Source organism: Hylaeus volcanicus, chromosome 1, assembly GCF_026283585.1.
Source record: "Hylaeus volcanicus isolate JK05 chromosome 1, UHH_iyHylVolc1.0_haploid, whole genome shotgun sequence".
Lineage (NCBI taxonomy): Eukaryota > Metazoa > Arthropoda > Insecta > Hymenoptera > Colletidae > Hylaeus > Hylaeus volcanicus.
Genome location: NC_071976.1, coordinates 18317446 through 18345148, shown reverse-complemented (window position 1 = coordinate 18345148; position 27703 = coordinate 18317446). Strand labels below are relative to the sequence as shown.

The following is a 27703-nucleotide window of genomic DNA, read 5'->3' as shown; positions in this document are numbered from 1 at the left end:
ATTATATATACATAAATTCTGTTTGACATCATTTGTCTGTAATAAAAGTTATAAGATAAATTCACACACTATATCAATTATTAAAAATGGATTGGACTAAGATCTCTATTTCTCACGATGATGTACGTAACAATATGTGAATTCTATTAGTTATATTAATGTGATTATACAAATTGTACTGCACTTCTAATTGTTCCATTACAGTACAATTTTCACAAATTCATAAAAATACATTACATACAGTATTAAGTGTATGAATTCAAAATTACAATGACATTCTACATATTGTCAGAAATTTCTAGAATAGATAGAGTAAAAAAAAAAATAGCCATTTATGTAAGTTGCGAAATTAACAAGAAAAAAACAATTAATCGATAGAAATATCAAAGCAATAAGTATTCGCACGACTGCTTAATTAAAAAAAAAAAAGGAAATTTACATTAATTTATAAGTATACAATACTTCCTTTGTGGGATTTCCTTTTGATTTCATCTTTATTGCAACTCTTCTAAGCATTAAATTATCTAAATTATTAGTTATTCGAAGTGGGATCTTCTTCCATTCTTCTATTAGAGGCTTTTTTAAAAGTACTTTACTGGAAATTTGATGTTTTCTAATTCGTATGAAGCAATAAACTAATGTGTTTACGTTACAAACTCTACTCTAAATGGTTCGTCATAAGAATCGTACAAATACTTATTGCTTTTATACTTTTACCCAGTTTTCCCATTTTTTTGTTAATTTCACAAATTCTATTAACTAGTAAATGTTGTTTGGACTATATCTATCTTAGAGATTTCTGAGAATATGTAAAATATCATTGATTATAAAAAAAGAAATTAAGAAAACTATAATTTCACAGAAAAGTTTCTTGGGAAATTGATCGGTGTACGAATACATTCTATACTCACTGTACAATAACCACGGTTCTAATTAAAAATTTTGCTATGACACTGAAAATAGACTCCATCGGAATGCAATTAATTGTACATAAATACAGTGGGAGTATTAAAAACGACAGAACATAAAAATTTCTCAGATCTTTTGCCCTACTTTTGCATCACGCTATAGCGGTTTTTCACGGTGGTGTTCCGCAGTACAGTGATTAAGAATCACTGCGCCAGCGAACGTTCCGCGCCGTCTCGTTCTCCGGCAGATGCACCAATGACGAATAGGTCGGGGCTGTTTCCTGATTACGTGGCCTGTACATCCCCTCGCACTCTCGATAAAATCCCATGATCCCAGATCGAAAGCATCCACGGTTTTTGTTCCCTATCGACTCTCTTTCTCCCGTTGCGCGCGTTTTATTAGATCGAACTGAAGCGAAGGAAACGGTAGAAAATGGAAGCCTCGTTCCGCTCACCGCGACTTTATGGGACCCATTCAATGACGCTCATTGGCGTTTGCCAAGGACGTTCGATTGAAACGCTCGCGTCGTGGAAGGGACTAGTCGTTTTTGAAAAGAACGAGCTCCGAGTACTGGAAGTACGCTATTAGCGTACCGATCTGGAAAAGCTGCAAATCTTAGGTCTTCTTTAGGCCGCACTTTGTGTTTGGAGCATTTATAGAAAGATATAAATTTAATTATTTTGGATCTTTTTGTATATTTTAGAACACAAGATGACCCAAATTTTCTTCTTTTTCTCATTAGGCCAGTCATTTTAGACACGAAGCATTCCATAAAATACTGTAAACATGCTTTTTTGATATATTGTTAGGGACTACCCAGCTGGTATTCTTATGTTCTATGTTTGGTATAACGAGAACTTTAAGATATAACAGGGTGTGTACAATACAAATGTCAACAAAGGTAATTAAATGTGTTCTTAGTTTCGGAACGTCAGCATTCAATGGCGTCTTGTTCGAATGTGACAGCTTGACAGGCGATCAATCTGATCGCCTTCTTCTCGCTGTCTTCTTGTTCCGGTCGCGAGCACCAGCAGGCTTTGGATCCATCCAAAGGGTGCTCGCAACAGTATAAATCTAGATTTACAACCCTCAGAAACGTGAGCCAGCCGAGTTACAGCCGAAAAACCGCGGAATTTTCGCACTTTTTTCAGTTTTTCGCAAAAAAGTTACCAGAGGAGTATCCTGACGAGAAAAGTTACTGTTATCTTTTTTTAAGTAGATGAAAATTCCTACAATTTGAGATATTTTGGAGCTCTGTAGCTCTCTTAGTTCCAGAGATACAGTACTGCGAAAAGTGAAAAATTTTCCAAAAAAGTAGAAGTTTCAACTTTTGCCCGACTTTCGCCCGATGTATTGATATAAATATTCATCCTACACGAAACTCATGAGTCATGCCAAATGAAGTTGCTGCAAATTTTATTACCTTAATTTTAAGACCATAGCAGGACCTGTACCTATTATATCTTTTTTTTTAAATTAATGAAAAGCTAAGGAAGTAAAAATCCGGTTCAAGGAAAAGGTGTAAACAAAAAAGTATAATTGATACCGTAGGTATTTTGACTTACACTGTCATTTTTGGGGGATTGACTGAAATTAATAATAATTTTTCTGAGAAAATAACTCAGCGAAAATCCAATTTTTAGACATTTATGTGACTTGAATATCGTAGTGAGAGCATAATAATTGGTATATGATTTATCGTAGAAAATTTTATTCTTGTTTTATAACTACTACTCTATAATAAATATAAAGAAATTAATAATTGCTGTGATCATTAACTTAGAAACATTCAATGTATAGTGAAGTTTAAATGGTTATTTGTTGGCGCCCAACCAATATCGTAGGTTTCTTAAACCGGTATTTTTACCCGACACACAGTGCGATAAGTATATGAGAAATAAGGACAAAAATCAAATCAGTATTCAAAAATATTCTATTTGATAAAAAAGGTTAAAAAAAATAAATAAGTATATTAAAACAATGAAGAAAAAATTTATTACATAATATTTTACCAAAATCTTTGTTAAACAATTATTAATTAATTAATTAATTTTAAAAAGATAATAGAGAAGTTTAACTTTAAATAATATCTACACATAAAATAGTTTATGCCGGATCGTCGGAATCGAGATTGTCACTCGGTGATTCAATCATTCGGTTCTAAAAAGGGGGCGGATTGGGGCAGGAATTTCTTTCACTATCTTAAAGTAGGCTACCTAATAAATTTTTTAAGCCAAGCCGGGAAGAGACCGTTTCAGCCTTTTCGAAAAAATTAGTTTTTAAGTTAAACAAAGGAAACTTTAAAATTAAAATGTTAACTAGTGCAAATCGTTCATTTTACATATATTATTAAAACTTTATAAAACTGCTATAAAGTAGTTTTGAGTATTAGTATTATAGGGCTAACTTACCACGAAAATTCAGATCCATTATAAAAAAAAATATTAATTTTTTTTAAAGAAGTACCTATCCTCTTGAAAGATAACTTCAGACTAAAATTAATTCTACTTACAAAACAAGTCTAAATAATCAAATCAGAGAAAAAAATTTTTATTTTTTTACCTTTGTCCACAGTTCGACGCACTGTGCGACAGGCCGGTTAAACGTTAATGTTTAGAAATGCAAACAATGTTCCAGGACAAGCTCCGGTATAATTCGCGATTCTCTCATCATATATGATGAATGGAATAATTCTGAATGGTACCGCACTATGCATGTATACGGATCGCTATCTGTTAACACGAGGAACAAACAAGGCTTTGAAACGAGGCCCTTGGTACTCGAGGCCGAGGCACAAAACAGATTTCCCAAGTTGGTGATCCGCAGTATGTTTCTTAGAGAATGTTCGACGAATTTGTCGATCAGATGAGTTCCTTACATTAATTTTGGAAGTTTAGCAAGCTACGTCGGCTCGCGGGGTGGATAGCAGGAGCGGTTTGCATTGCGCATCATGAATCGAGCGGAATCTCGAGGACTTCTTACTACAGTATCCGAGTAATAAGCTGTGTACAGTAGACCACGCCGGTATCTATCGTCTAATAACTGGAGAATCCACTTACGTATCTTGTTGCTTGAATTCCCGTGGAAGTCTCTGCGCTGGACTGCAGATTCTCTTGAGAGATTTCATGGTGCCAAGCATCACTTCTTCGGGAATCCCGTCGTATATTTCGATCGAAGATTGACAGGAGGGAGCACTGCAATGTTAACGGAGAACGATATTTTTCATTTCATTGTATGGTAAGTAGCACAACTGAAACGATCACAAAACATTATATGAAAAGTATCTTTTACGATAACTATGATAATAATATTTTTAACATCTGTTAAGGAAAGAATGGAGTAATCTTGGAAAAAATAATATCTACGATATGCTTCAACGTTTCAAAGCAGTTTTTTGTTAAAAATGATACCTGATGAGATAATAAAATAGTATTGATTTGGAAAAAACGGATATTAATTAAAAGCTTTAGTAAATGTCAGAATATTACAATAATGTCAACGTTAAACAACGTCATGCTTGAGATTCATTCTATAATAAAGGTCATGAATTAAATAAATAAATCTTATACTTGTATTAACAATGTTCAGTATTTTCATGTAATACATACGTACAAGGTGTTAGAAGTTAAAAGAACATTTGAGAAGAACATTTGAGAAAATAAATTTCAATGATTGCAGAAAGGAGAAAAATCAAACTTAGTAAGATGTACAGAAAAGTAAATTAAATTCTTAAATTTGTTGTTTCGGGTACTTGCACAGTAAGTTGAATATTATAATTAAATTTACAAAATCAAAGGTCAGGAGAGTTGAATTGTTTTTTTCAGTGTCGTACTAGGTCATATATAATGTTCTTATAATTTTTAACCGACTTCGAAAAGGAGGAGGTTACTCAATTCGACATGTATATTTTTTTTCATAGAACAGCAATAGAATAATTTAAATACTACATGATCACAACATCTCAATTACACCAATCTACATACATCATTTTCGTAACTGGGTCAAGTAAATATACTCTTAAATAAACTTTGTTTTTGAAATGACGGTACGGTAATTTAAGAATCTTAGTTTCTAAAACTTGACATTTAAATAAACGTTTGAGATGCAGAGGCTTCTATGATAATAATGACGTTTTACGGGATTTTAAATTAACTTCGCTGTCACGAACAAGGTTTGATTAATTCGTTGACATCAAAAAATGAAGTAGCTCGCGAAGCATGTTTGACCCGATGCGTTGAATAAAAATTTGCTTCCTCGAGATGAATGAATTACGTTCGCGGCAAGAAGCAATTAACTCGACTGAATGGCTGACCTGTTCAATAAACATTTTTTGAGAATTTAATTACACGTTTAAATTTATTCCTTCACTCGCTGCGTAGTGTAAATACGATCTGCGATGAAAGGCAGTTCCAGAGGCAGAGCGGGTGTAAAGCAGAAAGGAGAAATGGTGATAGCGGCATATCGATCATAATAAATAATGCAAGCTGGCCAGAGGAGAGATGTTAACAATTTTCGTGCTAGGCACGTAGCTTTCACTGAATAAATATTTGAACGATGTAACTGAATGGTGGGGAAAAATTAAGGTAAAAGAGGTCGTAATATTTCAATGATGCATAATCAAGCCAGTGGATTTATGGGCTAAAGGAGTGGTGGTCTGCAGAAATATATTAAGGAGTTTAAATTTTACTTATAATGTTATTCGTAAAAATGAATTGCGTCTTCAAGGGGGCCAGTAATCACTATGGTCGAAATATTGAAAATTATTTAAATTTATTTCACCGAAGAAAGATTCCTAGTTTACTTTTGCTACAAATAAACATTTTCTTTCTTTTAGCAGGGGATCTTAAGTACAATAGAGACTCCCGTATCCGTACCCCCATTATCCGAATCCCCTGATATACGGACGTTCTATTATCCGCATGTTCTGCCATGCGTACAACGTGCTTTCTCATATCGAAGCATTTGAGTCATTTGAATAAAATCATTTTTGGAAAGAGAAATTATTTTTCTTTGGTTGTAGAAGCATCAGACCAGGAAATTTCTGTATTAAATATGAACTTTAATAGTTTATTAAACGTTTCGACCATTTCAATTACCAGGCAATTTCAGAAAAATTGAAAATTGAAAAAACTAAAAATATATATTGAAATATGTAACAAATTAGAAACTGAAAGAAACAAGTCATAAATGTCGTATTTGAATAGTCGAAAAATAGTAAGACTGTAAAGAGGTTATGCCAATATTACGTATACATATAAAGGCAGAGTATTAATTTCTACACCTAATAATAGTCAAGTATACATGTAATCTATGAGAAAAATAACAATAAACAAAATTTCTTGACAACTGAAGCCTTATGCCCTTAGGGTGAAACTTAGATTTTGGATATATATAGATTCATTATAATGGAGATTAGGTTGAGAACGTAGGACGTTGGTAATTTAACGAAACAAAATTACTAGTAATTTTTACATAAACTAATATTATAAACAATTGAATGTAAAAGCATAGAATTAATTTTTACAATTAATATTAACAGAAGAAGAAGTAAATAAATATCAATAGGAAGAATGAACTTCCAAGGAATCAATTAGCTACAAGAAAAGAATTAAAGTGCCTCGTGCTACAAAACATTCGTCAGGTTCAACAGCTCCTGAATGTACAATATTCTATTCAGAATTGATGCTCCCTTCAATAAACTCCACGGCTGTCCTACCGTAGCCTAAAATATTTACGAGACAGTAAAGGAAATAAATATCAATCGTTGTCTCCCTCTCAAAGTCTGACATGCGAATTGATCGTGGCCTAAAATATTAACAGAAAAAGGAAGTAATAAATATCAATATAAAGGATGAACTTCCAAGGAACCAGTTAGCCCCAAGAAAAACATCCATGCGCCTCGTCTTACAGGACACCCGTCTGGTTCAGTAGCGACTGAATGTACAATATTCTATTCAGAATTGATGCTCCCTTCAATAAACTCCACGGTCTGTCTTATGCCCCAAGTTTCTCTCCCTCTATCTCGATGTACGGCGGTATGCGTGTCTTCCCTTAGTTTATTCCTGGTTATATATGTGCAGCCTCAGACCCACGGGGGTTACGTTCGCTCCTTGGCTACGGCTTCTGTGAAGAGGAAGGAGCTTCCAACCCGGCGACCATGTGTTCCCATCTCTTACAGGAACATATCTGCAAAGCCACGAATGCATGGTCCGCGCGTTTCACCCATTGTGCATGATAATTGAAAATCCCAGGGATACGAGCCAGCCGCATTCCCGTGTGATTTAGTGCTACTTCGTATCTATTACTTCCAAGAGGACCAAGGAGGTAGGTGGTTTCTGCTGGCGCGGTTCGATGATTTATACTGATTGATACGTACCAACGAAAACGAGATTCTTAGCCGGCGAGACGAACGACAACAAGAAAGGTTGGGGACACGTTCAACGAGGACTGGAGTTGCACTTGGACATTTGCTCAACCCTTTGCACTCGAGAGGTGACTCTCAGACACCACTGGGTTTTACGTGGCAACTCGAGTGGCGACTGAAAGGCGACAATCTTTGTTGATGTTAGATTTCGTAGAATCTTGAAACGTTGATAGCTACACAGTCTGTTTAAAAAGAAACCGAACTTTTGCTACTAAAAGAAAAAAGTACAAGTCAAGTTTTTACACACACGTTTATTTACTCAAAATAATCTCCTTCTGCGTCAATACAGCGTGTAGACCGCGTAATTCATCGCTTAATAAATCAAAACATTTCGAAGGACCTTTGCAGCTCCTGTTTTGGTACCTCGTTTAGTACGGCGGTTACAGCGGCCTGAATCACCGAAATGTTGCTATAATGTGTCCCTTTCGTTGGAATTTTCAATTCTGGGAAAAGAAAATAATCGCAGGGACACAGATCAGGTGAATAGGGTGAATGATCCAAGGTAAGAATGCCAATTCCAATGAAAGGGACACATTATAGCAATATTTCGGAGATTCTGGTCGCTGTAACCGCCGTACTAAACGGGCTACCAAAACAGGAGCTGCAAAGGTCCTTCGAAATGTTAATTACGCGGTCTACACGCTGTATTGACGCAGAGGAAGATTATTTTGAGTAAATAAACGTGTGTGTAAAAATTTTACTTGTACTTTTTTCTTTTTATAGCAAAAGTTCGGTTTCTTTTTAGATAGACCATATATATCGGTCCATAAATGGGGTTTTAAGCTCTTTATAAATTCATTTAGGAAGTGTAAAATGGTACGTCTTGAAATAGTGTACCTCGATGTACGAGGTATTTGAAACCTAAAGTTGTATTCGAAGTTTATTATTCCTCGTGTCCATTGTACAATTATTGAAAGCTAGAACTGGGCATTTGGATTTCTTTTATTTTCATATAAATCTTTACTATTTAAATCTTTTCTTAAAGATACCTTTCAGATCAAGAAAGTTGGATCCTTGTGTTCCTTATTCCAACTTGTGTAAGTATAATAATTCAAGCAATGTCATGTTCTTCATATTTTTTACACATTTTGTAACAATAAAGGTGCCATGTAAATACTCGACATGACTTTTGAATAATACACTTGGAAAGACATCGTGAGATAATTAGAAATATTCAAAAACTCGCGCAACTACTTGATAAATCGGCTGAAAGCGTAGTTTGAATCTCTGGGAATGACGTTCTTCACTTTGTAACGTGGAGTGTTCATTTTACGCGAGGTTATTGAAGAAGCTTTCTAAGCTTGAGTCGGGTATACGTCTTCAGGGATATTCAAATGCACGAGATATCCCATTTACATTGCATCTCCCAGTGTATGCAAATTTCGTTCCACGTAAAGACTCTTCCACGTTCCTTGGCAGTTACAGTGCCGAGACGATATTGATTATCAACCCCAGCGTTACCTAATAGAGAAACGTTGCCCAAATTGGACTAGTTTCGGCATTGTCATGAATTGTATTATTTCTGACAAAAACAAATTGAAATTATTTTGACTGATTAGCGTTTTCTACGTATTAATGTCTATCGCATGCAGAATTATTAAAATAAAAATATTTATTCTCTTTGTAACTGTATTCTTACATTTCTAGAGAAAGGCTGTCTAATTTGGATCAGTTTCGATATTTCCAAGAATTTTATTAGAATTAATCATATAAAATGTTCATCACATACAGAATAATTCAAACAAAATATTTATTGTTTTCCATATCCTTACACGTGTTTCTAATTTGTTGATCCTTTGGTTCAACAATTACCTTTTATTTATTTATGTACTATAATATACACCTGAAGAGGTCTCAACCAAAGAAAACTAAAACGTCGTTAGTATAATAAATGAAATCTCTTTCTCTCCCAGATGTTCCAAAGAAATACGTTCTTCAAAGATAGCAACAAAGAAAGAAAGAATACCTTCTTGATCTCTATGCTTTTTTCAAGACAATCTACGAGTCATTTATTAAAAAAAATACAATACAAGCTAATGTCCAAAGTGGTCCAATTTGGGGATAACCTACGTTTAGTCTGCGAAGAAAGATTTTCCATCAGTGAAGAATAATTAGTTCCGAAGACCAATGAGAGGATTAAAGACCAGAGTGAACGCAAGTTGATGTTTGATTTTACACGCGTTTCGTCAGCATGCACGATCAGACACGACTCAAATGCACAGGAGCTGGGGCATCGAGGATCCTCAAATACGACTCTACAAAAAAGGTAAACAAATGAAATGCAATTCCTGCCACGGACCAAGCGGTGGCGCACGGTCCCCTACGTGACTGCATTTCAGGTGGCTTCTACCCTTACGGTCCAATGCAATCGCCTTAAAACCATGCCCCAGAGCTTCTCACAGGCATGTTAAGCAATCGCAGTTTCACGCTTCTTCGACCACGGCCCACGTATTTTTACGTGCACGTAAAAATATTGATGAAGCAGAGAACGAAAGCGACGACTCAAATACCGACGTGTTTCGTTCACCCCACTTCTATCGTGATTTAATTTAAATTTTTTAGAGGCCAGGTAAATTTTTCTTTTCTACGAGAATATTAAAAGGGTACAGAGATTTTTTAAAATGAATTTACCGTCGTAGTATAAATGTTTAACCTTGAGAATTTTCATTTTTAAATGTAGCATACAGGTTATAAAATAAATGGAGTTTAATGTGTTTTTAAATACACGATTCAATTACGAATAATAGAATGAATGAAAAGGGTTGATTTTTGGGAAATGTAAATTTTAGATAAAGTTTATTATATAGGTCGATGCTCTATCTGTTTTCAATGTTATTTCTACTTCCAATTTTTATTAGTATTTTCACTCTATTTTTTTCATTTTTCGAGTTTAAAAGATCAACTTCGTAATAAACAATTAATTTCATAAACAATCAGATAGACTTCTTTTTCATTAAAGTGACATTTTATTATCTTTGATGATTCTCTATTGGTTTATCATCGACTGTAAATACTTTACCTTCAACTTTTATGTGTTGTTCGGTTTGCCAAAATTTTACATATTTTAAACCTTCATTTATATTTTTATACATTGATTACCATTTTTTTTTTATCAATGAGGATAAAAGGTCAAAATGTTTACTGATAAAATAAACTATACTTTTCTGACTATACATGCTATAACACATCCAGATATACATATAGACGCATTAATCAAAATACAGAGTACACTTATACTTTTAGTAAACAGCTTCTTAGGACTACAACGAAAATATACGGTTAATTTTGTTATTTAGTTGTATTTCGATCTACCACGTGCAATCTCACCCACGCCTAAACGGTTTTTCATGAGAAACCATAGATTCAGCAACATGGTTACTATTTAAATAACAACTCATCAGAAATCACATTCGCCTCTCAATAATATGTATATGCATTTCAATGGTTCAGCTAAGTGCATGACTAATCTGTATCTATCTACGCGACATTTGTTTGTAAAAGCACCTGAGCATCTTAAAAATTAATCTGTGTTTTTTGACTGTAGTTCTTGGACAACGCTGACTCGGGATTTTTGGTCTCAAACTTATAGTAAAAGATGAAACTACCGAAATAAAAATATTAATTCTGAAGATGAGGTGTTATAGAAAATAAATCTGAAGAGGATTCTTGAATTCGGATGAGTAAAAAAGTAACTACTATGACAAATGTTAGATTGTGTCCTTTACAATTGTCTTGAGATAAAATTTTAGTTCCTTGTTTGTTTCTTGTAAACTTTCACAAGTATCAATTTGGCAATGAACGTAATACACTATGTTGCGACATTTTATATCGTTTCCCCCAAAACAGTTCCAAAACTGAGAAAAGTAAAAAGGTGTTATAACACCATGGTTTTTCTTTCGAACTGGTGCAGGAATAAATTAATCTTGCAGAATGGAATTTTGTCGCAGACATGGTCTGAAGTACGACAGATACAGTCGAGCATGGAAGGTCACAAAATGACGAAAGATGACCAGACTTATTTGAAATTCTCGCCAAAACCGTCTCAGAACTGAGCAAAACAAAAAGCGGTACAGCACATGTGTTTTCTATCGAATTGGCTCAAGAATACATCAGTGGTTGCGAAGTGGAAGGTTGTCGCGGATATTGGGCTGGAGTTAGATAAGTAAAACTCGAGCGTGCAAGGTCATAAAATGGCGAAAGGTGGCCAGCGTTACCTGAGATTGTAACTGGCCAGCGAAACGTGTCCTGTGTCATAAGCACGTCCTCGAAGCACGAGTCTGCACGTCGTCGACTTGAGCTTCCCTCTGGTGTCGTGGTGACCCGAACGAACATCCTCGCCATTGACCTCCAGGTCGCAGCTGCTCGTCACCGAGCCCTGGTCCTTTCTGTGATCGTGGAGGGCCCGGTTGCTGTAGTGCACGTTGTAACCGATCGACTTCATCGTGTCCACTGAAAACACGTGGTAACGCGAAGCCTTGAGACCGATCACTGCTTCATTGAAACAAGGACAACCCGGTTTGGGTTATGTCGCTCTCTGATTGAAACCCGAATACACGGTGTCGGAATCGGAATCTATTATCCCTAGTAAGATTCAACTCTGGAAAGACTATGGGGAGGGGCTCCAACAAGTCCACCGGTCAGACAATGGCGAAAATATGTTATTTCTTCAGTTTCGTATAAGTTTTGAAAGTATTGCAAGGGGAGTTCCAACTGAGGGAGGCCACCTAAATATCTACCTCGTTCCTTGTGATATGAAAATTGTTTATGCCATGATTTTAATGGCTTTGAAGGAGGAATGTGATAAACCAACTTTTTTGTAACTTCATTTTTTTCGACCTTTTTCAAAATCGTTACTTTTTCTTACTAAGAAGATATACATATTTCTTGTATTGATTACTACTGTGGCGTTCAAGATTATCTAAAGATGTTGAAATAATTACCGTGCAAGAAATCATTTTTATTTCATATAAAGGAAAGGAGGTATTTTGGACTCTTTCAGCTGAGGCACCTTGTATACTGTTATCTATGTTTCTATGATTGATGGTGACAGAATAACTCTATATTAAATTATTAGCCTGTATCAGACATTCTTTCGGATTTTCTTTTCTGTTACTAAAGATTGTAGTATGGTACCTACTTAATTTTATATTATACTTTCGTCTTATAGAATTATTTAATTTATCCAAAACATATGAACGCTTCAATATACGTATAAAATGTACATATATACTTTCATTATACATTGCACGTTTAATTTAATATATTATATATGAATTATAATGTAATAAATAATTGTATAATATATTGTACATCAAATGAATGTGGGAAAAACCTATAGTTGTCATTTCAAATTTCAATAAATTTTATAATATTATTCTGTAATAATGAATTCCTACTTCTACTATACATATATATCCAAGAAAAATTCGAGGTTGTCGTATAAATTAAATTTGATAGTTCGATTGACTTTGTCGTTAAGAATCTTGGAACAAATTTAGGGTGTGTTAAGTCATCAGGATCCTAATTGGATGAATAGGAGATTGAGGTCGCTGTCGGGTTTAAAAGAAGATTCCATGTTTTCTTCGAAGATCGGATAAATTGAATCTGGTCGTGTCGAATATCGTAAATGCTAACGAGGGGAGGGAACGTGATTAACGAAGAAACGGTCTCGTTTTCCAGGCACTTACGATTTTTATTGATGGGGTCCGCAGTAACTGTCGTCGGCGCTTCCGTCGTTATTTCGATGAAACTTAGACTCGCAACGAAACCGTTGTAATTGTATGGTGGCACTTCAGGACCCGTTCTGAAAAAAACCGATACTCTTAGAATAGATTACTTATTTTAATAATGGATTTCAAAAACATCTTTCCTTGAAATTAAGTAGAATTGTTGAAGATAAACTAATAACTAAAGAAAGCCGTCTTTTTAGTTTTAAACAGGCTGTTATTTATTTATTCAGATAACCTTTAATTTGTAGTTACTAGACTGTGGATCTTTATGCAAAATAAGATCTTTGTAATCGTGCCTACAAAAACTGAACCTAAATAGAAATTTATTTTACTCTGCAAGTATTATAATATGAACTTTACTTTTAATCTTTTTTATATTCTTGCATATTGTTTGCACTTTGCAGATTCTCGCACATTCAAATTTCCTATAAATGCATACAAATCCGCAGTCTAGTAATTACAATCAGAATATTTAAAAGGAATATGTAAAACAATAATTAACGCATAAATATATTTTCATATTTGTTTTATATTTGTTACCTATTTATTTCATATTTTAGTAATTCAATCTAGTGTAAACGTCTGAAAAGAGAGGCTCTGTAGGAAAACGCTGGTAAAGTATGTTATTTTAGTTTATTTAAACGGTAAAAATCATGTCAACCAGGGGCTGATGTTTATTCCGCGATCTCACCGTCAACCGGCTGTATCATTTATATTTTAAAAATTTTACCTTCGCTTTCCAATAAAAGCTGATAAAGAAAACGTTTTTTGGTATGCAAAAAGGCAATTCCTCACGAAATACCGAATATTGGTGATACATATAAATTACTTGAATTCGACTAGAAGCTTCTGTCCATCGTATTTCAAGGAGTCGGTTTCATTGCAGCATAGCATCCTCAGGAGAGGACTCGACGTTGTTGGTCCCGAATACACGGCGATATAGTCGCTTGTGCGGTGACTGTAACAGACACGAACAAAAGCAAAGTTTAGTACTAGTTAATTAGGATTTAAACTGCATATATGTATTTTATGAAAACGTGATTGATAGCATGGAGTTTCTAGACGTCAAGCTACGTGTAAATTGACTCCAACAAAAGACTTAAATTTTATAAATATTAGGGAAAAGTACTGTACGAAAATTATTGTTTAATAATATAGGCACAAAAGATGATTTCGCCACACACCGAAAAGCAAAACTGATCTTCTATTAAGCCACGACAATCATTTTAATTAATATCATTGAAATACTGTTAAACTCGATATTGTTTACATAATTTATCGTTATACTTGACTAATAAATAAATACAAGTTATGTTACATCACGTTCCTATAAAAAGTTAGGTTTATATATTTATTTTGCTTTTTTCTTTATCACGTTTATTTTGTAAATAATTTGTGCAGTAAAACAACTTCATATGTACAGATAAAAAGTAAATAGAAAAAGATGTTACCGCAGATGTAAACTACATAGAAAAATAGATAAATAAATATTAATTATCAAACTCGGTAAACAAATTTGGTCCTGTACTAAATGTATATATCTTACGCGATTAGTGTAGAATGTTTTTACAAAATAAACATGATCAAAAACAAACAAAAAGAGATACACAGTAAAAATTATCTGAATGTGCCTTGAATAAAATTAATTTTTAAAACACGTTTCATAATTTTATTATTATATCTAAAGAATGCCTAAGAACTACATCAAACAATAAATATCTGTGTAAAAATCGCCCATGAATTCCGAAGCAATTGCGCGTTCTGGACTACGCTCAAGGGCGTCGAAATATATATTTGCAATTTGTGACTCGGAACTCTCGCGGAAACAGAGATCGGAAAATAAACCAAGGAAGGGGAAGTGAGAGGACTGAAATCGAATAAAAAGAAGATTCCGAGTAGCGGAGGATTCGGTGTACTACTTTATGAGAGAGTCCGTGAGGACGAACAATAGTCGGTTTCCATGGAACTTTTACTATTAAGAAAATATCCGATGTTACCAGTGGGGCAGAGGCGGCTGCGTCGAATTACCACGATGGGACAGCCTGATTTATTTTACGAGAAAACTTCAGTCGTTGCTTGCCTACGAAGGTGATCCTTCATTTCGAGGATCACGGGGATACGATTTTAATAATCTGCTCAAATTAGAGAACGTCTCGTGGACCGGGGAGGGGTACGGATGCTCGACTATTAAGGTGTAATTTAGAGTTCAGATTGGATCCGCCGCGGGCGTCGTGCACCGTGAAGAAGTATAAGAAAGTATCAAGCGCAATAAACAGGGTATTTTGCTCAGGATGAAAGTGATAAGAAGATGATTCCTTATAGACGAGTCGGTGAAAAATGTGTAATGAAAAGTTTTTTTCATAACAATGTTACTTCGTAAATATTGCTTCTAACATTTTGCCTTTCTATACATATGTACAGTTAGAATTGCCAACCAGTCTTAACCTTTCGAGCGACATAAAACACTAAACGGAAGGCCAACAATAGTTTATAACATGCTCACGAAGCTAGGCTGTTTTTGAGTTTATGCTGATATTGCCGTCAATATCAATCTATTTAGTTCCGACTATCGATGAGGTCTTTAGAATTTCGCGTGGTTCCGATCCTCAGCAGCTGTCCGTGTCGTAAACTTGGAAAAACCCATGAGTGGCAGTGGCCTTCCGCAGTGTATAACCACCCACCCTTGCCTCAAGGACCGCTGGTGAAGGCGGTGAAGGCTACGAGGGTCGTGTGGGACTCTAGGTACCCTGATTGGGCCTTGTTTCTAAACCAAGTACCAATCAGGGTGCATTTTGAAAATGTAGGAGTGACAAGTGAAAGTAGGAGAGATACACCGAGGTATCTTCAATTGTCACCCCAAAAGAGAAGAGCAGATTCTCACGAACCACCACTGATTCAACTAACTTGTAGAAACCTTCTGCATTTACCAAGTTCTTAAGGGGGCATTTCACTGTGAACGCACAAAGAAAAGCATATTTTCAATAATTTTTTTCTCAGGAAATATTGCATAAAATTGAATGAATGTTTTTTCCCCTTGAAGGTATGATTAAGGAAAGTAAATAAAAAAATTTTTTTTTGGTAAAAAATATTTCGTCATTTATTTACAAAATAATATGCATATGTGCTAAAAAAAAAGTTACCCGCTGGCGCAGGTGATTTTGGCTCACCTGGTAATCTGAAACAGAAAATCGAAGAAGTTTATTAAACTATGTCGTCACACCTATCGTCGGAACCTCCGAGTAGTTGATATTTTGATTTTTACTTACAATTTCACTTGATTTAAGGTACAAAAGAGTGTTTTTTTTCTCTCTTTCATAAGAAACGCTGCCAGTTTGTTTATTTTTTATGAAATAAATAAGTGGAGGTTCCGACGATAGGTGTGACGACATAGTTTAATAAACTTCTTCGATTTTCTGTTTCAGATTACCAGGAGAGCCAAAATCACCTGCGCCAGCGGATAACTTTTTTTTTAGCACATATTCATATTATTTTGTAAATAAATGACGAAATATTTTTTATCAAAAAAAAATTTTTTTATTGACTTTCCTTAATCATACCTTCAAGGGGAAAAAACATTCATTCAATTTTATGCAATATTTCCTGAGAAAAAAATTATTCAAAATATGCTTTTCTTTGTGCGTTCACAGTGAAATGCCCCCTTAAATAAAGTTAAAGTTATTTGTTAAAATTATTAAACACTCATTATAGTTCTGCTACCTCAATAGTTTAATTAATTCGGTTGTCATTAACGTTCACATCCGAAGTGAGGATACCAGAAAGACGTTCTTTCAAATACAACCAGTTATTTTGCTCACGCCGTAACAAACAGTTTTTTTTATAAAAGTTTGTTCTCGAACAATTGAGAAATTTGATGCAATGGCGTGTCATATGTGTTACAAACATAACAAGGACAATACAATTTTTGTAAAACTATGCTAAATATACATAACACTTGACTGGGATTAGATATAATTATTCAATAATATACCTATCAAGCAATCAGTCACCTAGTCGTATAATCGTATCGAGACACTTACATAAGTAACTCAAATATTGTGATTAGACGAGAATTAAATACAAACAAATTAATATAACTATTTTGTAAGCCTTTTCATAGATTTATTGTTAATTTAGAAAAAAGTTTTTTATTTGGTGACTCCACACTCAGACTCAAATCGTAAGATTAAATTGTGCTGTTTATTTATACATGGTATTCGAAATGTGTTGAAAATATTTCATTTATATATGATATATCGTGTATATGAGACTGAAAATGTGTAACTATTGTCACTTTATTGGTTAAGTTATTATTCATTAGGTTTTATTTTTAGTCGTTTTGGTATTCAGCTAATAATTTGAAAAGAAATTTAAAAAGAATACTAGGTACAAAGCTGGTTGTTAATCTCACCTCATGAAACATCCCAGCTTTCCAAAGCCAATTTAATTCCTCAAAATTTAAATGTGGCCCATTAACAAGTCCAAGCACTAAATCAAAATAAAACTCGTACCGGTGAAAGCACCGATAGCGTCGTCTATTAATCGATATTCGCCGATAAACGAAATCAGATCCGAAATATCGCTTCGGTAGGTCACCTGAAAATCTGATTACGCGCATTTGCATACCTGCGTGTTTAATCGCGACGATTAAAGCCCCGTCTGTCGAACACGATAACAATATCCCACGCGATACTTTGCTGCCTCGCCACCGAACGAAACAAAATCGATGCCAATCTACGTCGACAGGATTAATTGCTACGTATTAATTATCCCCCTCGAATTAATAGAAATCTCAGCCAATGGCCGCATCGAGGAACGCGCCAGTCGCAGTCATTCGAAGAATTTCATTAAACGACCTGGAACGCGAAGAAATAATTCTAAACACGTAACAGGTGCTCGCCGAACTTTTCCCTGCGATTTTAATTAATTGCCGTGAGCGACGGCGTTAAGTAATTAATAGGAGAAGTTCTCTTGCGCGCAGCGTCGAATTCATCGAGAAGGGGGAGGGCTACTTTTCGCGGAAAATTCCGTTTTCGGCATTCCAATCTCAAACTTTGGTTATTTTGTGGCCCCCCCCCCCCTACCCCTTGAGACACACGACTATTTGATGCACAGCGGAGCGATGTGTGGCTCGTCGCCAATTTCTGAATAATTAACCGTCAGGAAGCCGCGGAGCGTGCAGACGTCTCCATAATTGAGACCGCGACCCTTATCACCTTGGTCGTCTCTCTTTCTTCCGTGTAAATACATAAATTATTAAATCGTTCTGTTTGAAACTTCGCAGGAACGAGTTCTCTTGTCGTTGAAGATAATTCTGGTCGAAACTGTAATAAGTACCAAACCTAATTATCGTGTTGACGTTCACGGTCGCCTAGAAGTCTTAGAGCATCTGCCGTTTGTTTAAGAGGGGTTTTCGTTTAGAGAAAAGACAAAATTCTGCGCTTTAGATATGAAAACACACCATTTTTATTACGTTTAGTTTAATTCATTCGAAATTAATTTGATTTTTTATTCAATTTCATTGTTTGTAGTTTTGTATTCATAGAGTATAGACAATTGTCTAAAGAAATCATCGAGTTAAACTGAATGCTTGGAAACCTTTGGGACTATAAAATAAATGATAGTATATGAAACTTGATTACCCTACTAATTAACACATTAAGGGCCGCTAAGAAATTTGTAAGACATACGTCTAGGACCGCACGTTTTTGGGCAAACTTGTACGTTACTATAATCATCATAACATAGTTATTTATGAAACAATTTTTGTGAAACTTTCAGAAATTTTAAAGTAAGATGCGTTTTAGGTATTATTAAAAAAAAATATGTTTCTTAATAATTATCATAACTCTTTTATTCAGGAAATAAAATTGTACAAAATTTTTAGAAATTGTAAAGTAGGATGCATTTTAGATATAACTAAAAAAAAATTGTTTTCTAATAATTATCATAAAACTTTATTTAAATATAAATTTTACCAAAGTTTTTAGTATTTTGTTGAAGTATGATAATATGTGAAACACAGGTACTCTACGAAAGTGTGAAGCACCGGAAAATAAGCGTAAGAAACACGAAGGCAATCGAGTTTAATACAATGACTATTGATGTAAATACTTAAATAGATGAAATAGATACAATATATGAAAGTAGATGACATCTAAAGACAACGTGTAGTTCGACTAACACAGGTTAGTTCGATTCTTTATTTGTATCTAAAAAAAATATGAATATACATAAACATTCGCAATCTGGTTACAATAAATGTAACTTATCTGCACATATTGCCATACTTTAATTATATGAATTATATTCCGTTCACGAATATCATGTTTCTTCTTCATTTAATTAATTGCACATGTCCACCAACAAAGAGCTTCTCATGGACAGGGTTTTGATACCTGTAAGCAATTTAGATTCTGTTCGATTTTCTCCGAGGATAGGCCATCCCGAATTCATCGAAATTGCAAGTGCCTTCATTTTCTAAATGAATCAACCGAACGTGGGGATAGTTTTGTACGTCATTTTCTGCCCGAACGGCCTGAACACTAGAAAATCGGATTCCTCCAGCTCCATTTCGTACAATCTCGCCGCGTAGAGCAGAAAAAAAAAGAATTGGAGAATGGGAGAAGAGGTGAACGTTGGTACGACGGTGTATTGTGTGCACTCAAGCTGCTATAAAATGCCCCGGAATTACTCGTTCGCAAATCCAGCCGAGTAAATTAAAAATTTTCTACTCGAACCTGTCGATTGCGTCCACCTTCCAACAATGCACCTCTTCATTTAATTTCGATCGAACAAAAAGCGGATTAAATCCGACCACCTTCGTAGCCTTAGTTTCCTTTTATAACTTTCACCTTTCCCTCTGCCTCTTCTGCATTATAAATTTCTAATGAAACTCATTGTAATCGTAATGCGGGGCGCTCTTCACTTTTCATACGTGATAGTTTTACAGGATTGCTTAATGGTTCGACGTAACGAGTCGAACCTGATTGAATTCCGTCGTGTAATATTTTCAAAGCGAACGTTTGCTTCGTAACGATTATTATTCAAATAACTTTTCTATTCGATGGAAACTGTTGCTGACAGACCTTTCAAGCGAAACTATCCGAGTACAATGTAGCCACCACTTCAGAGATTTTAAAATGTACATGTAGATAATGTATGTTAAAATAGATAAGAAATTATACATACATAATAATAATGGATAATAATAAGAATAAAATAATTGTTTTATTTACTATTCTATATTTTCATTGGAAAATGTCTAATCGACAAATTATTTCAAAAATTTTCAATTATATACAAGAAATACCGTTCAACTTTTTACCTTTAAAAAACTCTGAATGTAACTATAAGACTTACAGATACCGAAAATGACTCAAATCTAAGAGTCGAAACACTTCAAACGATTTAATACCTATTTTCAAATCTGCAAAGTTTTCCAACTCTCTATTGCTACAAAATAAGTTTGCCATGTCAACTGAAAACGTAGGAGCTTTTCTTCTCATATTTAATCCGTAGGTAGAAGAAATAACTTTATACAATCGCAAGTCTGCAAAACCTTCCCCCTCTCCTCAAACTGTGCGAATAGGTAATTGAATATTGTCCATAAATTGTCCTGGATGGCAAGGGAAATATACAGCTTTAAATTAGCAACATAGGAAAATAATTTGCGTATTTTGCAATTCAGCAGACTTTCAACTAGAACTTTCTTTGTTTTATTCAATAGGTGCTGTAGATAGAGGAAAAATTATGCCGTTATGGAGCGTAGCTTTACGAATCACGTGCAGACAGATCGTTGGTATAATTCCATAGGGAACGTCATCGCAATAATGCCAACCACAATCGCATTAGGGATTTCGATGTTTCAAACGGGCATATGATATAATCACAACGAGAACAGTTTAAAGCACTTAGTGTAATTCGATAATGAGCTACTCCGTTTTATTTATTACAACACATACAGGCTATTCCAAAATTCGCGGTACAATAAAAAACGAAGCTATTCTTTACATACAAGTAAGTTCAAGATGCTGAATAAAATTTTTTCAACATGGTTTCGTTCTTGAGATAATCCTTGAGACTTTGAATAAATACGTGGCACAAACACGTAAATGGCAAACTCAGCACGCGATTAAATACGTTTTCTCTTAATAATAAAATTCAGTATTTCAATTTACGTATTATAACAAGTTTCTGAATATGTACATAAATATGATGATGTATAGTGAGATTCAATCAAATCATGATTAAATTGGCACGTGCCCCGCGTATTTCCAAAGATGATTATCTTGAAAAGGAAGCCTCCTATAATCAAACTGTATTCTACATTTTCCATTCATTTTTAGATGAGGAATGACCATATTGTGTTATGAATGTACTTATCTCATGGTTAGGCTAAATTATAAATTAGACTGCAGGTAAATTGTAGTTAAATTATAAATTAAAGGTAAGAATATTTCTAACTTCTTGTTATGACATGTCGTTACATAAAATATAACACCAACGTTTATTAAAAAATTGCAAATATCTTTAGTATAAGTTTCAACATCAGCATTTATTAAAAATACAAACCAGCAAAATTACTGCTACAATATAACATGAAATAAAAAAAAACACAAAGTACGGAATACCTTGTACTCTGTAATGCAGGTGTTTCCTTTTATAAAATATTTCCATTTAAACACAGAAGAGTTTTTTCACTGATCCATTCAATAAGTTCAACATCGCAATAATGCGCGGCGTGTTTCATATATTGCATAGCCCTGTCACACTTGATTACAAAAATCGTAAACGGTCGTAAATTTTATTTTTCATTGCTGGCGCGGCGCGCGATCGTGGCATATTAAACGCTACGTCGCCGTAACGATTGTACCGTAGAATTGCAACGAATGCAATTACGGTAATAATCCCATGGATGGCAATAACTGGGCACACGGATACATTAGATGCGGCGGCGCTCCAACTAGCATCGCGTTCCTATTACGTAATCAGGACTGTGCCAACAGATATTGCACGTAACTGCGTGTAACTAATGTGTAGAACTATAGAACTAACTAATGTAGATTAATTCACCGCCGGCTTCTAGTCCGCCGCGATTAATGTGCCACGCTCTCGTGAACCTGCTTTTCCGTGTTGCACAACTGTCTTCCGTGGCTGGGATTTAGGGCGAGCCTAACTGCGCTGTGACACTTATTAAAAAATTAATATGTATAAGATTTGCTTTGCAGAATTTATAAATTATGTATGTTATTTTTGATTATATTTATAGCCTCTTTGAGTATACATATTATTATGTCTATGTAAAGATATTGACACATAATTGGCTAAAGATAAAAGAGGAATGAAGGCTACTTTACTTACAAAAAAAGTATGTAAAATTGAATTTTGTCGAGGGTAAAATAAAATTTACGTATGGAGAAAGAGGTACATGAAATAAGTAAAAGTAAATTCAAAATGAGAATAATTTGTTATTTTGGTCAGTGGTAAGAGTGGAGAAATAACTGATTGAAAAAATGAGATGCTGTAAAATATATAAAATGAACAAATACTATACAGCAAGATGAATAAAAAATAAAAAATAAATAGAAAAACTTTTCTTCAAAAATAGTACTAAATTTCTAAAAATTCCTTTCTAAGAAATGAAGAAACCTTATTATTAAATTTGAACCATAACATGTATTATCATATAAAAAAGGAAAAATTAAAGAGAAAAAATATACTTTTAAATCATACATTTGTGAGTGACGTATAAATATTTTATTAATTTCCTAGTGTTTATATTTAATCGATTTTGCATTTTATGTCACCTTTTTTCCCACTCATATTTTCACTGCTGTTTTTTTATTTACAGAAATTCTTTTTGTCAAAAAATTCTGACACTAATTTATTACAAAAAAGGAAAAATAATATAATAAAGAGGGAAACTAAATTCTTAATTTATAACATTCATATTTTCATTTAGATTGTAATATTATACTCAAAATATTAAGTCTCACATTTAATTAAACATATACATATATTCATTTTTTTGTTTATTATTTTCACTATTAATCAACACCCTCCAAGGAACGCAATCTTATTCCAGGCTAAAATCTATAAAGCACCGTATGTTCCCGTAATCGGGTCAGTGACAGACAGGAAACTCAATGTCTGATAACAGCTAGCCTATTCTACTTGACGGATGTCGTTATACAGATGTATACAATCTACTGACACAATATTCGACAGCATGCATCTATCCTACGCCGACAATCAAATAAACACATACGTATTCTACTCACGGAATGTCTAGCCATAATGGCGTGATCTACTGGGGCGTCTGGCAGCGTATATGTTTATACTACTTACTCCGCAATGAAAATATAGCCTGACGTATTTTCTCGACTTCAGAACAAATTTAGGCCAAATCTACTGGTTAACTGATTATCTGCAGCGAGTATTAATTTGTACCTTATTAGTTTTTTTACATGAAATAAATTTTCATTCCTTAATTCAAATTAAAATTTTGTATTTATCGAATGGTGGATGAAAAGTTGTGTATTTCTTATTCGTGCGGGAGTAGGTACCTGTGGAGGGAAAGCGAGAGAGGAGAAAAGGAAGGGAGCGATTCGTCCTGGGCCTTTTAGTTTTATTAACAAAATATTAATATATTACAAAAGCGATACTGTCCCATATTCTATCCTTTTTAAATAGGCTTAAAAGTTCGAAGAAGGACTTCATCATTGTTTCGTATAAACTACAAATATGTCAAAAATTTAGTAGGTTCTATACAAAAAATAAATGCATTGATATGTAAAATGGAAACGTATTTAATATAGAAATCATAGAATTAAAGTAACGCCATTGAAATTTACGCCAACGTTTATTAAAATAGACATATCTCAATAAATTAATACTGTTTTAATGTTATACATTATTCTATTAATGTATGTGAGTTTTAAGTAAATCTATTGTTTCTATCATATTTCTCTAATTCTATTAGTTTTATCATCATTACTCTCATTCCCTTATTGTTAGATTTTAAGGCATTCATTTTCTGAAGAGGACATGTTACTCTCCATAAAACTATAAACCAATCAGACGTCGTGGACACATAAAACCGAAATGTTACGTTTCAATTTCAATTTAGAAACCACCGATACAAATAAATCCACTAAATTAAGTTTCTAAACCACCTCGGTTCCGCTCTGAGAACTGCAATCTTACCAAAACGATGGAGGGAAACGCGCCAGTATACTATCGACAAGTTAATTAATAAGATAAATGTGTACTTTGGGGAACAAAGGATCAATCGATCCTACTTTGAGAGCTTGGAGTTATTCGAAACCCATGGGACCTCGAGATCTTACCAAAGTAACGGAGGACGTCAATCTTTGGCCTTTTTATATACACTTTTCTCCCTCGGTATCCAGAATGTATACAAAGAAACTTGAACGCTGGTATCTATCGACTGGGAAGTTTAATTTACTCCACTCTGACATCGAATTTTTCCATTGGCATTCCACCCTCGCCCTCCCCCCTCTCGTGGGAATATTTGCCGATGAGTCTCAATACTAGTTTATGCTAACAAAATATGCAGCGGGAACAAGTTTCCACCATTCGAATTTTCAATTTCCAGAAATAATTCATTTACCGTCGAATCGATTTATATAGCTAAACTTGTGTAGGGGATATCATTAGATGCCGGAAATCGTTTAAATTTACCTCGCGGTTAACATTAACGGTTCCCAAGTGTATTGATTAATACAATTAATCGTAGTGCATCCATGGAATGGAACAATTATGCATAATAAAACAAAACGCACATGTAAAATACAAAAGCTTTTATCACTCAACACTTCTTTACCTACATTTGTTTTCGTATAAGGCAATGAATACTATAAGGCAATCGAAGTATATTTGATTAATGTTTACATTATCTTCTCTGTGGATTATTCGCAAAATATATAAAATGTTTATTATTATAGGGCGTAAGGATTATAATTCCTTGACTGCCACTTGTCAATGAATAGATAATTGTTCAAAGCGGAACATGTTTGTAAATCTTGTCCAGCGATATTAAATGTCTAATATGAATATTTTGTACACATTAAAAGTTCATACTTCGGCCAATACTGTCAATTTTAATGCAAATATGGTAATGTATAAAAACTACATATGTAAGGTATCTTTGTAACACGTTAACGATATTTCCAACTCATATGGTGGGGTTGTATTGTATCTACTTCTAAGGTAGATACTCAGATTGAAAGGTAGTGTTCCCCCCTTAAGAGAGTATAATTAGACATTAATTTCGATACTTTTTCATTCCACTCTGTTCAACCATTCAGACCAGAGTTTGCTTGAAGAGGACAAAAATTATCACTGTGCAACAAATTTAAACTCTTTTGAGGTGACTACAAAAAAAATTTTCAATTTTCCGCATTTTTTCAAGGATTAGAACCCCAACGTCATTATCCACCGATGGGACCTTCCTCTTTGCTCCTGATGACATTTTCTTGCTTGATATAAAAATTTTAATAAATTGATTGCTCTATGCGATGTGATGTATCCCGCACAACGAAATAATATGACAAAAGCGTCGTGAAGGGGAAAGCATCAAGGACAACAACTTCCTTTTTCTTTTTTCCCTAGCTCTAAACGTTGTGAAATACCCTAGGAACGAGTACTACTACATTTGATCTTCGAAGAACGAGGCTCTTCATATAATTACGATCAAACTTCACAGGTAAGTTCGTTTGATCGTATAATTATCACTGTCCAACAAATTGTACTGTAAACTCTTTTGAGGTTTTGTGATATCCGTTGGGTGATTCTTATAGTGTTCTTCGTTCTATGTATGAATCTGAAAGCCAAATTGCTCCATCACCCTCAATTTTCGAGACAAACGAGGTTTTATAAAATCGGTCGATTTTAAGAGAAAATGTAGTACGATTTGAAAACTATACACGCTAGGAGTACTATTTAGTCTCGAAAGATAGAGGAGAGTTTTCTGAATATCTAGATATATTCGTTTAGATTTATCTGCTTCTTTGAATGCCTGTAAAAGAGCACTGAAATTCAAAACGTTGCCGATTCGAATACTTTCCACGAAATACTTTTGTATTTTTATGAAAAGTTATTCTTCTAGGTCGAATTTACTATGCATTGTCGGCTTCTGCAAACATTTCTGAAGAGAAATAAGGATCATCTATAAGGATCACCTAGTAGATATTACAGAACAAAATTCGTATTGGACAGATTATTTTTAAATGAATACATATTAGGTAGATCAAAAATAATACATTTATTAAAAAAAGAATTTCCAGTAACACGTAGAAACGATCATTAACAGTGCTAAACTTATTAATTATATATTTTTTTTTTAAATCTGAAAGTTAATATATATTAAATGTACATGAAAGGGGTTAAATAATCATGGATATTAACTTTAGCACGTTGTGCTCGTTTCTCCCTCTTCACACGGTTCAAACTTCGTCGCTGTTTAATTTCGTCTGGTATCCCCTTCGCGGGCTAACCGAGCGAGATGGGAGGAGAAAAGTGGCGACGAGACAGTATCATATTCTGCGAAAACAGTTTCGAATAATAATGCAGCGGAGCCGGGGCAAGTGGATGCTCGCTGAAGGGTCATTTGCAATCGGCTGCAAGTTTCGCCGCGAGAGGAATCCTGTTCCGTTTCATTCCCATAACAACAGCTGCAGCTACGACAAGATAACAAGGAACGGATTAAGCGCTAAACTAGTCATAAACCGCGTATTGACGCTTAGAAGCTCTTAAAACGTTCAACTCCGCATGCAAGTTTCCACTGACGTCTAGACCCGAGCAATGAAATAATAATTACGAGACTTCAGGTGAAATTCAGTAACGTTGACAAGTGTCGCTTGTTTAGGGGAAATGTTTAGCGGCCTCGTCGCGAATTTTCATAGTTCAGTATTTTTACTGCGCGTGATAAACGGCTGAACCAGAATCTATCCTTAGATATTCAGAGGTGTCTAATATGTATTGCAGAGGAAATTAACTTTTTGTAGTCGGATATATTCTGTAAGAGGAGATATCATCATATATCTAGCAACATTTGTTAGTGATTGTAGAGGATGAACTTGCACAAGTGCAAATTTTTAAAAAATGCTTGTTTCCCTAATGGGTTTTCATTTAAAAGGGATGCAAACGCAAATCAGGGTATGATATATGCAGGGTGGATGAAGTAAGTGTAACAAGTAATAACTCCATTATCAGTAGCGTTAGAGAAAAATGTCAAAGGAAGAAAATAAATGGTTTAAATAATGGTTTATTTCCGAGATGTTCGTATTAATTAAATGAAAATTGCCAAAACACTTATTATCCGTGTTTGACAATCTTAATCATCTTTAAAATTATGAATTCAGAGTAGTCTATATTAAAGAAAGAAGATATTCCTCTCTATATTTTCCTCATAAATGTAGATTATCCTATAATGATAGTTTTGAAGATGACAACAAACGTTAAACTTGTACAATAAATAACATGTTACAATTACATTCAGTGTCATTAATATTCAATTTATGTTCTTTCATTTATGACATTTCTATTTGCTTTACTATGTACTATGTACTTACTATGTACTTTATTTGTATATTTTTAACAGTTATCAACGTCTTTTGTA

General features: G+C 34.2%; 1 protein-coding gene across 1 annotated transcript in view; it reads right to left on the bottom strand.

Annotated features, from left to right (window-relative positions):
- The window catches only part of LOC128884053 (uncharacterized), a 638316-nt gene that overhangs the window by 61516 nt on the left and 549097 nt on the right, over positions 1–27703 (bottom strand). The window contains exons 8-11 of the mRNA XM_054137083.1: positions 13892–14020; positions 13021–13136; positions 11548–11782; positions 3969–4103 (exon numbers count right to left, since the gene is read on the bottom strand). Coding sequence (XP_053993058.1) covers positions 3969–4103; positions 11548–11782; positions 13021–13136; positions 13892–14020 — 615 coding nt within the window. The remainder of the gene's footprint in view (positions 1–3968; positions 4104–11547; positions 11783–13020; positions 13137–13891; positions 14021–27703) is intronic.